Below are 17,221 nucleotides of genomic sequence, written 5' to 3' on the forward strand. Positions count from 1 at the left end.
ATCAGAAAATTATTGCACTATTTCTGAGCGAGCTACTGCATGCCAAGCACCGTGCAGGATTATAGGAATAATTTTAACTCAATACTCACAATGATCCCAAGATGTACACGTCATTATCACATTTTCACATCAGGAAACCAACGAAGGTGAAGTCATGTGTCCCTGGGCACAGTCAGTCTGATTCTGAGGCCCATGCTCTCCCTTCACATATGACACCAGCCCTGGGACTGTCTAGCTGAGGAATGGCCAGAGGGCTGCCTTCAAATCTGAGAAGCATGTGGGTGCAGTGGACACAGCAACAGGTCTCATAGGCCCCAAGACACACACACAAATGTATGGCTGTGTAGAAATGCCTTGTGTTCATACCACTCTGCTACAACAACAAACCATCAGACCTGCAAACTACACACAAGCGAGTCCAAAGAAATTCACACACCAGTAATTTGCTGATGATTTTTACAGTCTGGCAAAATCTGTATCACATAATTTGTTTGGTGAAAACCAAAAACCACTCCTGCTGCTATGCACTCACTGGAGGCAGTGCCTGCAGGACTGGGAGGGAGGGAGGGAGGGAGGGTCCAGAGAGGACTCTCTGTGTGGTCACTTCTTCCTATTTTGCCTACTCTGAAATCCTTCTCCATTACCACTTGGCAAATGCGTCATTTACATGTTAATTCCACCTCTCTTATTTGCTCATTAATCAAGGACAAGCAAAATGGCACTTCTTGTCACTTGGGACTGCAGTAAATGCAAAGGCAAACCTAGGCACTGACATGAAGTGACTGTTCAGTGGCCAGAGGGTCATCCTACAAACCGAAGTGTTTCTGATATGATGTTTGGGATTTGTTATAAAATACTCCAGTGGAAAAATTAGAGAAAAACAAGATTGGCAAAATCTGATAAAAAACTGAAGATGGGTGAAGGCTATATGTGTGTTCATGATATTATTCTCTCTACTTTTGTGTATTCTCACAATTTCCCACAAGGAAAGTGGTTCCCAGATTACCCAAAATGTGCTTGAACCAATTTTTTTTTAGACAGTGTTTCAAAATTGCATGAACCTGGGAGGCAGAGGTTTTGGTGAGCCGAGATCAAGAGCTCTTGTTGCCCATTGGAGTGCAATGGCGTGATCTCAGCTCACCAAAACCTCTGCCTCCCAGGTTCATGCAATTCTCCTGCCTCAGCCTCCCAACTAGCTGAGATTATAGGCATGGGCCACCATGCCCAGCTAATTTTCTATTTTTAGTAGAGATAGGGTTTCTCCATGTTGGTCAGTCTGGTCTTTAACTCCTGACATCAGGTGATTGCCCGCCTCAGCCTCCCAAAGTGCTGAGATTACAGGCATAAGCCACCGCTCCCAGCCCCTGAACCAATTTTTTACATCAATAAGATGAATAATTTTTAATATTTACTACTAACGTAAGTTTCAAGACCAGAAACCAAGTTGTCAAAGTTACCACTATATAGTATCCAAATTATGTAAATTTTTTAAATCACATGAATATCAAATTCAACTTTAGTTTTGTATTAAACTATATGACAAGTATCATTTTGATTGGCAGTGATTATTTTTTTTAATGCTGTCCTTTGTATTTCTTTTTCCATCAAAACTATCAAGACCAAAAGCTGACTGCTGTCAGCCACAGGCAGCCCTGTTAGGAAGGGGCGTGGCTTCCTTTCCCACTGGTGTCAACCTACATAGGTTAAGGGTGGCATGAACCACGTGCTGTGTTAAATCTATTCCATTTACCTTGACCCGTGAAACCCGTTACACTGTTACTGACCATCTTACATCAATCTGTTGAAACATGATCATTAAGGCTACTATCTAGCCTAGCCCGTATTATGGCCGAGTTTTCTCTCACACGTCCTCATCTAGTCTCTTAAGAAACACCTCCTCTCATTCTACCATGGCCACCACTGAGCCCCTTCAGACACAGGAGGACTTACCCTTTCCTCATAGAGAGGCACCCCTCCAACCTGCAACAGACACCAAATCTCCTATTCCAGGCATGACTGTATCCTTAGATTACATCAGAGTGGTATTATATTTTCCAGAATATAACTGGAACAATTAAATAGAGGTATTAATTGATGTGATCTGGTTCTATGTCCCCATCCAAATCTCATTTTGAACTGTAATCCCCAATGTTGAAGGAGGGCCTGGTGGGAGGTGACTGGATCATGGGGGCAGTTTCTAATGGTTTAGCACCATCCCCCTCCTGCTGTCCCATGATGGAGTCCTCATGAGATCTGGCTGTTTAAAAGTGTGTGGCACCTGCTCCCCTACCCCCACCCTCTTCCTCCTGCTCCAACCAAGTGAAGATGTGCCTGCTTCCGCTTTGCCTTTTGCCATGATCGTAAGTTTCCTGAGGCCTCCCCAGCCATTTAAACCACTTTTCTTTATAAATTACCCAATCTCACGTTTTGGTTTTTTTTTTTTTTGGATATGGAGTCTCACTCTGTTGCCCAGGCTGGAGTGCAGTGATGCAATCTTGGCTCACTGCAACATCTGCCTCCTGGGTTCAAGCAATTCTCCTGCCTCAGCATCCTGAGTAGTTGAATTACAGGCGCACGCTGTCACACTGGCTAATTTTTGTATCTTTGGTAGAGATGAGGTTTCACCATGTTGGTCAGACTGGTCTTGAACTCCTGACCTCATGGTCTGTCCACCTCAGACTCCCAAAGTGCTGGAATTACAGGCATAAGCCACCTCACCCAGCCAAGCATTTCTTTATAGCAGTGTGAGAAAGAACTAATACATTAATACAGGAGGAAATTTCCTCTACCAGTTGTCAGCTAGATCTACAAATAAAACTTGAGTAATACATTCCCAGAGCAGAAACGGATTCTAAATTCCTAAAGAATACACAGAGGCCAGCTCCTAGTAACTCAGCTCCCCACTTGAGGACTCTCCAGAAAACACAACATTGCTTGTTCTTGGGTGTTCTTTGGTATCTATGCTAAAAATCCCCACTACTATACGGAGCCTAAATTTTGATAGAGATTCCCAAATCCATGCCCAATATATTAGCTAACAAAGGTTTTTAATGCCCCACAAACTTCATGCTACATATCAACAGATTATTTTTAAAGAACTCATGTTCGCCAAGAAGGTAGAAATGCATTATCAAAAGCGGCATCCAATTCCGATCACCCAGCCCTTGGGTGTCATGGTATTATAATCATCACTGATGGCTTTCTTTCTAACTCAGGCACCACATCCTAAAATCCCAGCTGAGTATCACAGATCCACTGTCAACACACAAAGCTCTTCACAAAAAAAACGCCTACCTTCATGTCCCTGCTCCCCAAAATGTTTTACATGAGACAGCAATAGTCACAAAATGGTAATAAGGAGAAAGAAAATGATTTTCGTTTTATACTACAGTACTTTGCCTGGAATTCTGGCTACCATTTAGCTGATTTCTAATGAATACAGCGTCACACCTGTTGTAACTGTGACATCAGTGACAAGCACAGGCAACACAGAACTTACCTGGGAATACAGGCTAGATAGGAAATGAGTCTCCTGAGATCCTCCTGTCGTATTCTGTCATGATTGCTGCGGGCTGGAAATGTTAAAATGGGACCTCCACGTTTATCTCTACCACCTAAAAAACAAACATCAGGAACACACTTAGAAGCAAGATAAGACAAAAGTCCGGTGTCACCATCCATTCACTCTATCAAAATTACTCCTAAAGCAACTGCACAAATGTGCAAAAGGCAGGAGCCCTTGTTTCATCTGAGGCACAGTGAGGGCATTTCATCCCTTCAGAGGATTTAGAAAAAATGTCTGTGTTTTACAGGCCACATGAAAGTTTCTACATATGGCCTTGTTTTTTTTCTTCCCATGTTTTGGAAAAAAACTCCTTTCTGCAGTTTTTATGTTTTTATGTTTTTAAAAACAGTTGTTAGGTCCATGTGTTTCATTCACTCTCCTGAGCAACCACCTCCCTCACTCCTGCCCTGTGTCACTCTCCCCACATTCTTCCCCATCGCCCTGCTTTCTAAGCGCTTTCTTTCCTACCAACCAAATGTATCTAAGTGTTGAAAGGAAAGTGAAAGGAACGTTCTCCAAACTATGCTGATGATGACTTTATAACCTGGAACGGATGGCATCTGACCCTCACTAGTCAGGTTTTGCCAATCTCTCACATGGAACCACACACATGCACAAGGGAGATAGCCACATGATAAAGCAATTTTAATGCTAACTTAGTTAATCAGTTTAAGGATTTTAGAAAAATTCTATCACACACTAAGAGTAAAAATCTCAAGAGTATGTGACTTTGACAGCCAGGCAGTCAGAAGGATTTCTTGTTAACATATACAATCCTAATCAAGTAAGCCTGTTATTACTAAACATTGTGGTAAAATTGCCACATTTATTTTATTACTTCCATCAGGGTTGTCAGGAAAATAGAGAAAGAAAATGTAGCCTTCTCAAGTGGAGCCTTCATTTAGGTTTAGAGCTCTGATGATCTCTCTTCAGGAGACATCAAAATTCAAGTCTCAATGCAAAACTCTTCATTATTTTCTGTGCACCAAAAATCATCAGCAGAGGTAAAATTAGAAAGTAAGCAAGCAAATAAAAGAAAGATTCTTTCCTTTCAGAAAAGCCAAAAAACATACAGCAGAAGATGATAATTTAAAAATATATTTTACCAATATGATTTTCATAATTTCCCAGGACTTACATACACATTCTAAATAATGATGAAACTTCATTTTGATCGGGAATACTTAAAGCAATCCACATATACTGTTCAGCCATGTAATCTAGAAAAGCCTTAAATTATTTGTAAATCCAATAATTATGTATTATCTGGTAACAACAATCATAGTTACCAACAGATCCGGGTAGGGTACTATGTGCTCTACAGACACGTTCTGATGTGATTTTACAATGACCCTGCTGAAGTTTTATCATTCCAGTCTTACAAAGATACTGAGGCTCCGAAAGCTTAAATAAAGACGAAGGAACTATTCAACATTGTTTGTCGTTGCTAGGTCTTCGCCCAGACAAAAAGTGTGTATGATCTTGCGAACTACTGGCTTTAGTTCTTTTTTAAAGTAGTAAAAATGTCGTAAGAATAACTAAATATGGGCTCCTAGGCCTTTGAGGGGGCTAACGTTTATGAATGAAAGGTACGATTGAAAGTGAGAAGCAGTATTGTCCACTATCAAGTGTTCTTCTAAAATATCTAATATGATTTTTAGGGTAATATCAATAGCTCCAATTTTTTTGGAATTCCTCTTATCCCCAAGATAAGACACATAACAATTTCAATATTTTTCATTTCCCACTATCTTTCATTCTTTCAAAAGAGTCAATCTCCTTGACTGAAATTATCATAGATCAACACATATTATAGAAACTTGAATTACTTAAAATACAGTACATGCTATTTGAATTAAAACATTCCCCTCACTTTTGGTAAAAAGAAGGCTAGCATCTAACATTTTTTCTGGACCACGACTCTGAATTGTTAACATGTGTTTGAAATGCAGCATGATGTTTGATTCTACAGGGACCCATGTTACACTCTCCTTCCGCCTGTGTCACCGTAGCTCAGAAGTCAAGCAAGCAAGGCATGCTCCACCACAGGTGTGAGAAGCAGAATCAAAAATCTGCCAATCTAGGAAAGTTGCATGGGAAGTCAGCCAGGTGTGCGCAATGCGCATAGGGCCATTCTCATCTTCCCAGAACTGAGAACTAAAGGCAACTATTTGCAGAAGTTTTGACGGTCTCTACTGTACTTTTCCAACTTTCAACTACAAAGATTTCCCCGAGGCTGGTAGCACTGGCAAGCAGTATCCTAAGACTTGCATGCAAATTCATCCACTTAGGCTCTCATTCATGTCCTAAGAAAAGCTTATATACACCTGAATCTGAATTTTAAGATAGAGGAAAAATATTTTCCTTTTCCTTTTCCTAAAGAACTTCAGAAAATTCACTGGGATACTTTTACTTCAAGAATGATTTTAAAAATCATTCTTGAAGGGCCGGGCGCGGTGGCTCAAGCCTGTAATCCCAGCACTCTGGGAGGCCGAGGCGGGTGGATTGCAAGGTCAAGAGATCGAGACCATCCTGGTCAACATGGTGAAACCCCGTCTCTACTAAAAATACAAAAAATTAGCTGGGCATGGTGGCATGTGCCTGTAATCCCAGCTACTCAGGAGGCTGAGGCAGGAGAATTGCCTGAACCCAGGAGGCGGAGGTTGCGGTGAGCCGAGATCGCGCCATTGCACTCCAGCCTGGGTAACAAGAGCGAAACTCCGTCTCAAAAAAAAAAAAAAATCATTCTTGAAGTAAGAATCTTTTCACATGCTCATCTATCTGCTAAGGGTGCACCTTCCAACAGATGGTGTAACACAGTTAACAATTGCTTTCTGCTGACCCCTCCCCCAGGGAAGTATGAAGAAAAAAATCTTAGAAAGGATGAGGTATAGTTCAGAGGAACATGGTTGTTGAACCTCAAGGAGTTTAAAATCAACTACACAGGTGTCTGTTTAACTTATATTCCCCAAGATTTAGGTTAGTTTCCAACATCACAGGAAGTACCCAAATGAAAATAGCATCTGGGTATAAAGCAGAAAAGTCACAAGTGCAAAGTTCTGTTCCTGTTCCCAAACTAACAAAAATAACAGCACTGCAGCTCATAAAAACTTCACCTACTGGATACACTCATATGTGTGTGGTATCAACCCTAAGCCACAGACGTCAGCCTCATTTTATAGATGGGAAGGTCAGTGCCTTGGTTTCTACAATGAAATGAAAAAGACAGGAAATGCTGCCAGCATCACAGGATGTCTATATATGGAAGCTTTTCATATATGTAACAAAGAACAACAGATCATTAAGAATTATCTGTTTATCCAAATACTGCCTTTGTCAAAAAGAAAAAAAAACTGTTTTTGTTCATAATGATGGCGTTTTATTTTCAGTTAACATAAACCTGCCTCTTTTCCTATACCCAGTCTTATTTCTCTAAGGCACTTCGTACCTTCTAGGAAATGATACAATTTACATATTATTTTTGTCTGTCTCCTCCACTAGAACATAAGCTCCACGAGGGCAGGCATCTTTGTTTCATTTGCTCATTTAAGAATACACAACACTCTCCATGCCCCGTGAGACTGGCACCCAACAAACATTTGCTGAAGGGATTCTTTTTCCGTATTCCACACAGCATTAACTAAAAACGCCTCTTATGAGGTAACAGTTAACAGAAAAGCCTGATGGATATTCCTATGGATGCTAAGGGAACTGAGGTTTATTTTAATAACAGAAACAAAGTTGAAAGGGTCCTACTCTATAGCTATACATGACTGTATGACGCCTATTTCCTTAAACCCAGGGACCTCCTTTCCCTCTCCTTAAAATTCCAGGCGACTTGGTCTCTTGAACAATGTGGCCCGGGATGACCACAGAAATAGCTAGATTCACAGTCACCTCTTTCTCTTTAAATGAATTAGAAGCTCATCTTTCACTTATTTAGAAAGAACTTGCAAGAAAGGCATACTTGCTCTGAGGAGTAAAACGTCAATTTCAATGAACTGACTGTATTTTTCTCTCCATAGCCCTTGTTTCCATTTCTGGATTAGAACACCACTGAAAACTATTCTTCAGCCGCTGTCCAATCTCTCACTCCCAACTCCCAAGGAACAGTCTAACTCACACTGGCCATAAAAAGCAGCCCTTGCCAAGGAAATCTCTGAAAGACATAGTTTGTAAAGGAGAGAAACGATGGCTAACGTCTATTCAGTGTGCCATCAAATGATACAACTCTGTTAAAAGGATGCCCAGTGGCGAGCACCTCGCCTATTCTGCACCTTCCAGGCTCACCTCTTGTTGCCTGGTCCTGAGAAGCAGAAATTGGCTCATGGAGTATTTCTACTGAAGGCTGAGAGGACTTAGCAGCCTGCAAGAAAAGTCCCACCGATTCCTGCCTTCTCAGTCAGTCCCTGCCAGCTCCCACTATGCCAGATGCTAACAAGAATACACAATACTTTTACACACACACACACACACACACACACACACAAATACCTGTGCAATGTACAAAGTAATACACAACTGTAAAGAGAAATGAGAACTCTATTATGTGCTGCTATATAATGATCTCCAGAAGATTCTTTGAAATACAACAAGCAAAGAATAGAAAATGAGGCATATTACATTCCTGTTTATCTTAGGGAGAAGATGAAAACAGATGGAAAGATCAATAGAACTGCCCCCCCACCACTGAGATGGAGTTTCGCTCTTGTTGCCCAGGCTGGAGTACAATGGCAATGATCTCAGCTCACTGCAACCTCCACCTCCCAGGTTCAAGCGAGTCTCCTGCCTCAGCCTCCCAAGTAGCTGGGATTACAGGTGTGGGCCACTATGCTCAGCTAATTTTGTACCTTCAGCAGAGACGCAGTTTCTCCATGTTGGTCAGGCTGGTCTTTAACTCCCAATCTCAGGTGATCCACCCCCCTTAGCCTCCCAAAGTGCTAGGATTACAGGTGTGAGCCACTAGGTCTGGCCACTCATATTTTAGAAGCATAAAGATTAAACCAAAAACTTAAAAAAAAAAAAAAAGTTTTCCTCTAAGAAGGCACAGGGTCGAGAAGCCAAAAACAAAAACTAGAATTTTTTTTAGCCATACCTTAACTTTTAACTATTCTTTAGTTATTACTGCAGAATTATACAAAAATTTTACTTAAAACTGAAGCAAATTGGAATTTTTAAGCCTTACAAATGTAAAGCAAAATAAAATGATTCCGGGTTTCAAGTTGGTGGCATACCCACGTGGAGAGGAACTAGTTTGTGGAGAGGAACTAATTCAGTCATAGCTCTGTGGATTCCTAGTGGCATATACTCCCAGGACCAAGACAACAAGAAGCGTGCCAAATTACATTTGGTAGTCACATACTATGTCAATATCATTAGTGTTAAAAATAAGTAGGTAATTATGTCTATGAAGGTGGGAACATTTTTAGATGAAGGAAACAGATATCCACAATATACAATTGAAAAAGTAAAATGAAATATCTATAATCCTAAATTTGAACTGTGAATTTTAATATAAAGTCATGATATTATTTTTCATTAAAATGTGTGTTTTCCCTCTAGATTTGTCCACTAAAGAGACACAGAAACAACCACCGATCCAGTAGATATCCCTAGCAACCTGTACTATTTCCCACTAAAAGGGACCAGGACTCTTTAGAGAAATGGCTGATTCCACATCTGAGGCAAGAATTATACAAGACGCTCCTGAAACATCTTGTCACATGAGCAAACAAAACTTAGGAGCCAGTTTGAAGAGGCTCCCATTCAACACAGATGGGACAATTTTAACTTCATAAGAGAGAAAATGTGCAATAAATCAAAACATTATGTATATTTAAAATCATGCATTAAAAAAAAATATCAGAAAAAAAAAAAAAAAAAAAAACCAATGCTCCTTATAATCACTTATCCTACTTCTCCCATATGAACTCTTTCTCAGGGTAGTCAAGTAAGTGGTGATGGGACATCTCTCTTTATGGGATATCCATGTTAATAAATGAAAAAGAAAGGACATAAGTAGAGTATCACTATTTTGCAACTCTTAAAAAAATACTAGGTCTAAGCAACAATCATCAATGAATACCATAAAAACGTGACAAGACTCTGCCAATAAAACTCCCTATAAAACTAAACAATCACATCCATTAAGTATTTTTGCCCCTTTTCCTCCCAAATCAAGGTTCACTCTAATCAAGCCTCAAGACTTAACTCCAAGTTTGCAGGAAATACGGGGGAAGTGAAACATGTTAAATGATCACCCAGGGAAACAACCAGCAAAAATCTAGAACACAGGAAAATCCACAGGAAAACACCTGGATTCCTGGCTTCCTAAAACATCAGGAGTTAAGACACAAACAACCTACAGGTTAAAAGAGATTCATCAAGAGGCAAGGTGCGGTGGCTCACGCCTGTGATCCCAACACTTTGGGAGGCCAAGGGGGGCAGATCACAAGGTCAAGAGATTGAGACCATCCTGGCCAACATGGTGAAACCCCGTCTCTACTAAAAATACAAAAATTAGCTGGGCCATTCCATTCCATTTTTAGGTTGGTTATTGGTATTGCAGGGATTTTTTATAACACTTTTTAAGAGATATATACTAAATATTTATAAGTAATATCTGGAATTTACTTCAAAACTATCCAGAGTGAAGAGTAAGTAGAAATATAGATGAAATAAGATTGTCTAAGTGGTCTATGAGTTCATGGAAATTTGTTATATTATTTTATTTCCTTTTGATGTTAAAATGTTCCATAACAAACAGAAAGGCATGTGTTCTTAATTCTGTTGGTTGTGAGATTTTCTAAGGCTCAAGCCCTAGTGGCATAGGAACCACACTAATAGTTGGCATTATATGTAAGATGCCATTATACACAAACTCCATTCAATACAAACTACAGGGCACTGTTACAATGTTCCTGGTCTTGTGAGGACTGCATCCTCCAGGGGCAGAAGGGAAATGCTGTGTCCTCTCATGGCTGAAGGGCAAGAGTAAAGCCTCTTTATATGGGCTTCATCCCACACAAGGGAGGAGCCCTCATGCCCTAATTGCCGCTTAACGGTCCCACCTCTTAATGCCATCACATTGGAAACATCTGAACTTTGAAGGTGATACATTCAAACACAGCACTGTCCTCTGACTTCAAACACAAAGTTAGGTAAGACATTTAACCTCACTGAGTTCAACCTAACTGGAGGAAGTAGTACGTTCTATCTTACTTAAGTGTAATGAGCATTATTACTTTTGAGAAGACCTAGAGACTAAGGATCAGAAATATTCCAGTTCAAAAAATTATCACTGGTTTTTTAGAGATCTTGACCTAGTAAGTATCTTTTAAATCACTCATCTTTTGGCCTACTTTTACAAAGCCCTTGCCATTTTACTTAGATTTAATTACTAAAAGCCATTCACATGGAGAGTTTTTACTAAGGTACCATATTTCCTAATATTTTTTAAAATGGCATCAGAGCAGAGAGTAGATCAATGACTGCCAGGGCTGGAGGCTTGGGGTGGATATGGGGTTCTTGGGAGGTGATGAAAATGTTCTGGAATTAGTGGCGATGGTTGCACAACCTGGTGATACACTAAAATCCACTGAATCACACATTTTTGAAAGGTGGGTTTTAAGGTATGTGAGATTTCAATAAAAAAGAAACAAAAAACTGAGTTAGAGATAAATTTTATTTTGGAAAGTTTACTCATTCTTTGTAACTTTTCAAAAAATATAATACAACACAAGTAGTCAGTTTCTACTTAATTTTATTGGTTTCTTTTCCTCCTTCCTAAAGGAGATAACAATAAGCCTAAAATAAAGAGCAATGAGCTCATGCTCATAATGCAGCATTGCCAGTTCTGGTCATAAATTAGGTATACTGTAAAAGTGTGGTGGCACCTACTAATGTCATTTTGCTAATGCTGCTGGAAGCTCTACTATCACTAATACTTTAAACAGTTCCTACCAATTTGTCATAAAAGCAAAACTTCCCACCCCACCAAAGATATCCATTTTTATTTAACCCTGCAGAATTTAAGGTTTTATTAAATATTTAAGACAAACTCTCAAAGACTGCTGATTTTATTTCTTTGATTAGTTAAAAGGTAGAGTTTATTGTTGATCGTAAACTATATAAAAATGCCACCTGATAATATATTCTATATTAACTGCCTAATAAAAGCATGAATACAAATAAAACCCACCAATCTTAACCTTCCACCTTTCTTCACATGTCTATCTCCACGTGCCGATGGAAGACGAAACTGAAACAAGATGTTCAGAGACACATGAGGGGTCAGAGGGAGCAGGCGCTGTTATCACAGACCCAGACTTTAAAAATTAAAAACTGGTAAACACATGGACTTGGCTTTAAGCCTTCCTTACAGATATCTCTAATTTTTATAAATAGAGTCTTTTAGTTATATTAACTTTAACATCTGTTTGTAAACTACAAAGTCAGGGGTTCACAAAGCTGGCATGTTCACAAGGCTGACTCAGTCCTTACGACGCAGTTTGTCAGTAAATGACTAGAGAAGAGCAAATAAATGCTACTTTTAAAACTCAGTGTATTGTAAGCCAGGAGTTTGTTTGTCCCCATGTAGTTCCAACAATTTAAAGCACCTTCTTTTAATGAACTTCTTACACTCTCCTGTGAACCTTCCAAATACACAATTTACTCCCACCAAATCAAACCATATTAACAGGGGCCAAGAAATACTACGGGACATGAAGCAAAGCAAGAGTAGCAAAAACACCATAGGAAGTTGCATCTTAAATACATAGCAGTATCACATGTCCAAAGGATACCCAAAACGTATAAAAGCAGCTAGCAGTGTTATAAATTGAAAATGAAATGTGTTCAAGAGGGTACATCAGATCAGCATAGAATGCCTATTTGAGAAAGATAAAAGTTTTCAAGGGAAATTTATCTAAAAGCACATGACAATCTACAGATATACTTTCTGACAGAGCAGAGAAATGTTGCAAATCTTTGTTTTGTAACAAGTGAACTGGTACCCAAAAGGTATAATACCCAATGGCTGTTCTGTTCATATGGGAAGGAGACCCCAAGAAGACAGTCCAAGGAGGCCTAACGCTGACTGTCTATGTGCAGAAGAGAGGGCAGTTACGGGCCCCAACACTCAAGGGACTGGCCCAGAGTCTGTCTGCAGGCGGGCCAGAGCCTCAAAGACTGGGTCTACAGGAAAATGAACTCAGCTGGCAGAAATCACCAGGGCTTTATGGCCCACAACATGGGTCCTAGTTATTCCATGACCAGAGAGCCACAAAGGAGCAGATCTCAAGGAGAAGCAGGCTTCCCTACCTCCCAAAAGACAAGGCAACAGCGGTAGCTACAGAGTACAAGAAACAAAAGTGAGAAATTCAGGACCCATCTATATACCATCCCATTCCCACCACTTTTGCTGAAATGGTTGGATTTTTAAAATCAGTTGTTTTACTTAACTGTTTGGGGCAGAACACCCAAATTTTTGTTGAATGGCAGAAACAAACGTATTTTGATCACCAACCTAACTGACTTATCATGTGCCGCCTCCCAGCTGGAAGAAAATGCTTTGGGCACTAATTTCTCTGGAACAGTGCTACAAGAACAAAGCAGTTAAAAATCCACAGAAATGCCAATGGTTTTACATGTTGTGGCAGGTGAGTTCATTTAGGATGTCAGACTCTGAAACTGTGTCAGAGCAGCTGGATAAAGCAGAGTTGAACGTTAAGACTTTACCTGAAAGGTATGCAACTTTTTCCTTCAAAATTGGCAAAACATCCATAGCTTTCATTTCATCATTTTTTCGAAACCCTGAAATACAGAAGGAGAAAATAAAATTACTGGGTTGCTTGAGTGACGGTTAATTCCTTAACCATTCTATTCAATGCCAACACAGCAGCTTTATCCACAGCCATTAAATCAACTTAAGAAACATCATCATAGAACAACATTTAAATTCCATGAAGAACAGTCTGTGATCACGAAACTATCTTCCTTCTATTTGATTGTTGAATAATGATTTGCACATAGATCAAGAGGCTCATGTACCCAAAACGCTCTCAGCGATTTCTAGCAATAACAGTTTGGTCTCAAAAAGAGACAGGATATGAAATCAGTCCAGATTATTTACCAAAATCTTCATTTTTACGTAGATTAACATAGACACCAGAAAAGAAAACAGCAACACTGCTTTATAAAAATTGCTGTTTGTGACATCCTAAAACCTCTAGGGGGAGCTCAATGCCTCATTCTGTCAGACTTCAAGGTCTGGTTAAAAATACACAGTGGCAAGGCAGAGAGAGGGGATTATAAATAGCTGGGGACTGGCTCTCTCCTTCCAGGCTTTCTGGGTCATGCCCCCTGGAGGAATGTCAATGGCTAATGTGGTCATATGGCTCAGTGCCACTCCAGCTTCAGAGGTGGCCAAGGTCCCTCTTCTCACTAAAAACCAACTCTACCCCTATTCCCAATATCTTAGAAGGCCCAGTGGCAAAACTGTAGAAAAGAAGCATACAATAGGCAATTTAGGCCAAAATCCATCTAAGCAAAAGGAATTCTTGCAGCCCAAAAATATCTAGCCCAGCTCACTAGGGTGAATGCCTACATGGGAATTTGGGGTCCAAAATGTCCACACTCATCATACTAACTCGGGATATTTCTCTTGGAGCTCTTTAACAGGGGTAATCTAGGCTCAGGGATGCCTACCAAAACTAGTAACTATAATTGTTAGCAGAATAATCTCTTGAAAAAAAACAAAAGACCCCTTTCCCATCCCCATTATTATTTGTTTTTGCCAAAATAGTACAAGAAAAGCACTGCAAACGCTAGTGTGGTGATCCAACCACAGCAAGATATAGACTTGGAATTAGGAGGCAAGGAAAGTACTGTAAGTGAAAGAATGAACATTTCACTTTTGGTTTCCTGAGCAGCCAGCCCTGCTACAGGCAACATTTATAAAAAACGACTCTGTCCAGGCACTGGAGAATGACAAAGGTTGGGAGAGACAGCTGGAAAGGGAAATGACCCTGGGTACACATCCCATCATTAGGGCTGTTAGCCTGAGGGCAGGGCCCCAACTAAACAATGTGGAACTTTTAAAACAAGAACCAGGAGAGTTCCAAGCACCTCTGCTAAGGATTAAAGATCTAAATCAAACTTTGAGTAGCTACCCACTGCAGAGACAGAGAACGTGTATTGCGGGCCCAGCCAAATTAGATGCCTGAGAAAGCAGGCAAACAAGCAGCAACAAAATCGGTACCTTAGGGAGGAATATACCAGAATTAAGTCTGTACAACTCATCATTCATAGAAACAAAGAATAAATCAGTGGTGTGATCCAATTTCTTAATGTAAATTGTTCCTGCCTATAGAACACTTACATGTGTATAATGAACCCAGTTTAACAAGATTTCACTATGACACTGACAATCACCACACACTTCACAGCAAACACATCTGGTTGAGGACCGTGGGGTCCTAGGGAGGCTGCGTGGCACTACTCGGCCAGTCATGGGTAAACTCAACCGAGCTGAGGCCTCCACAGCACCAGGCCATTTTCATTTCCAATGTACCATACTTTGCACTGGCAACCCACCAAGCTTTGAAAACAGTGACTATTTATAAAAGGCAAAACATCTGAGCCAAGAGTGCTGCAATTTCATCCTCGGGTTCCTTCAAAACTCTTGAATGGATGCAATCTAGTCAGCAATTCACTGCCAGTCACTGTAACTCACTGAACGTGTCTGCAAAGGCTGATTTCATCTGCCATAGACACAGATGGCACTGGGCAACTGCAATACAAAGAGGACTAAGGCTCCCCAGCAACCCTCAGAGAGACAAGCTGACAAATACCTATAAAACAAGGCAGATTATCCAGCACAAAGTGCTATGGGACCTGGGCAAAGGAGGAGGGGACAGATCACATGATAGAAATACTAGGAAGGAGTAAGCGACAGCTGTAGATCCCAATCTACACGTATTTGAAAGGAGGATTCCCCTCCTGTTGCTCAGATGAGAAAATGCATGCTTCCTACCATTCCCCCAAGCCCACGCCCAGGCCCATACATGCTCTGGCCAAGACATAGCAAAGCCCTCAGAAAAATGTCACTACCTACTGCAGCGCTGGTTCCTACACTACAGAGACAGAGCCCCACCTGTGAGTCACACAGTCATCACCAAGAAGAATGTCCTGATGCCAATGCTGTTATCCCAATAGAGGGCTGTGTGACTTGTGTCATCATTCCAAAGCATTTTTGACAATTACTGCTAACTTTCTGAATCACACCTATTTACTGATACCCACAATGGAACGGAAAATGGAAGTGAAAGCTGCCATATTCCAGGCCACCTCACAAGAGGAATAGCATATTGATTTGAAAACAGGGTGCAGAAAACAGAATTCAGTGAATGTCTTAATTTCCTATGTCCCCCTATGAGCCACAGACTCACTCCCATGTGACCTTCCGATTCCCAGAGCTGTAGTTATGTTAACCTATGGGTCCCTCAGTTTCTCCCCAAATTAAGGAAGACAGAGTCTTTCTAGATAAAGAAAAACACATGAATTAATGATAAACTGATGTGAAAAGGTGCTGCACTTTTATTGTGATGTATGTACATGCCCACACATAGACCAGAATATAAATTCTAACAAGTTTTACTATATTTTTGTAGAACATCACTGAAAGAGATGTTAATTTTATTTAAACCTTCAGTTAATACTTCTGAAACAGAAAAGAAAATATAAAAAGGGCAAAAATATAAAACTAACCACACAAAGAAACAGTTTGTGGTTATTGTGGTGGCTGGTCACTTAGGTATCATTTTAGATCTCATTTCCATTAAAACACACACACACACACACACACACACACACACACCCAATAAGCAAAGGACTCAGGAAGCATCTATAAATACTAAAACCAGATTAAATATATCATATGTAACTTTCAATAAAAAGCAGGAAGAACCCAACCATGAAAGTTCCTCAGATCAAAAAGGCAGGCTGTGTTCCATGCCCTGAAGAGCTATTTATAAAAACAGTGTGGGACTATAAAAACGTTCTAAAAATTAAAAATAAATGGCTTCTGTGCTATTCCACAGATTCTAGATTACACGGCAGATAAGACTCAACTCCTAGTGCTTTCTTCATTCAAGCATTAAAGGATCTAGCTGTGGTTCCCAAACTTACTGAACAACAGCAAATATGTGCTGCCCTCACTGGCCGTCCTCTGGAGGCACACACTTCTCACCAACACAGAGAGGTTCAGGAACAGCAAAGACCTCCACAGAGAGACACTGCTGGGATCCCAGACCTCATCTTTGTACCAAAGACCAGGCATCAGCAACATTTCTACTTCTCAGCGCCACCAGGGGGGGTTTGCCAATGCTGCTTAAATAGGCGGAAGGGGTGCTACAAAGAAAACTTTGGTAAAGTTAGGATGAACAGAAAGCCCAGATAAAGACGAGCAACTTCAGAAGAGATAACCAGAAGGTAAATGGCCAAAATCAGAGGACATTTAGTTGTGCCCATTTTTTGAATTATATAATTTTTAAGTCACACAGAGCCCATACTAAACTGTGCATAAAAGACAGACTGGATTCCTATTACAATTTGAAACACATTTTGCTACTATATGAAATACCGCAAACAATGTGG

General features: G+C 40.3%; 1 protein-coding gene across 4 annotated transcripts in view; it reads right to left on the reverse strand.

Moving 5' to 3' along the window:
* TRIO (trio Rho guanine nucleotide exchange factor) overlaps positions 1-13,376 on the reverse strand; it is a 238,789-nt gene extending 225,413 nt beyond the window's left edge. For 3 of the 4 annotated variants that reach the window (XM_017524673.2, XM_037737127.1, XM_017524675.2), the window contains exons 1-2: positions 13,304-13,372; positions 3,500-3,614 (exon numbers count right to left, since the gene is read on the reverse strand). In XM_017524673.2, coding sequence (XP_017380162.1) covers positions 3,500-3,614; positions 13,304-13,358 — 170 coding nt within the window. In that variant the 5' untranslated portion in view covers positions 13,359-13,372. Of the gene's footprint in view, positions 1-3,499; positions 3,615-13,303 lie in introns of all 4 variants that reach the window. The other variant, XM_017524674.2, reaches the window with a different exon arrangement.
* Positions 13,377-17,221: the final 3,845 nt, after the last annotated feature.

Source organism: Cebus imitator, unplaced genomic scaffold (assembly GCF_001604975.1).
Source record: "Cebus imitator isolate Cc_AM_T3 unplaced genomic scaffold, Cebus_imitator-1.0 Scaffold35, whole genome shotgun sequence".
NCBI classification, from domain to species: domain Eukaryota; kingdom Metazoa; phylum Chordata; class Mammalia; order Primates; family Cebidae; genus Cebus; species Cebus imitator.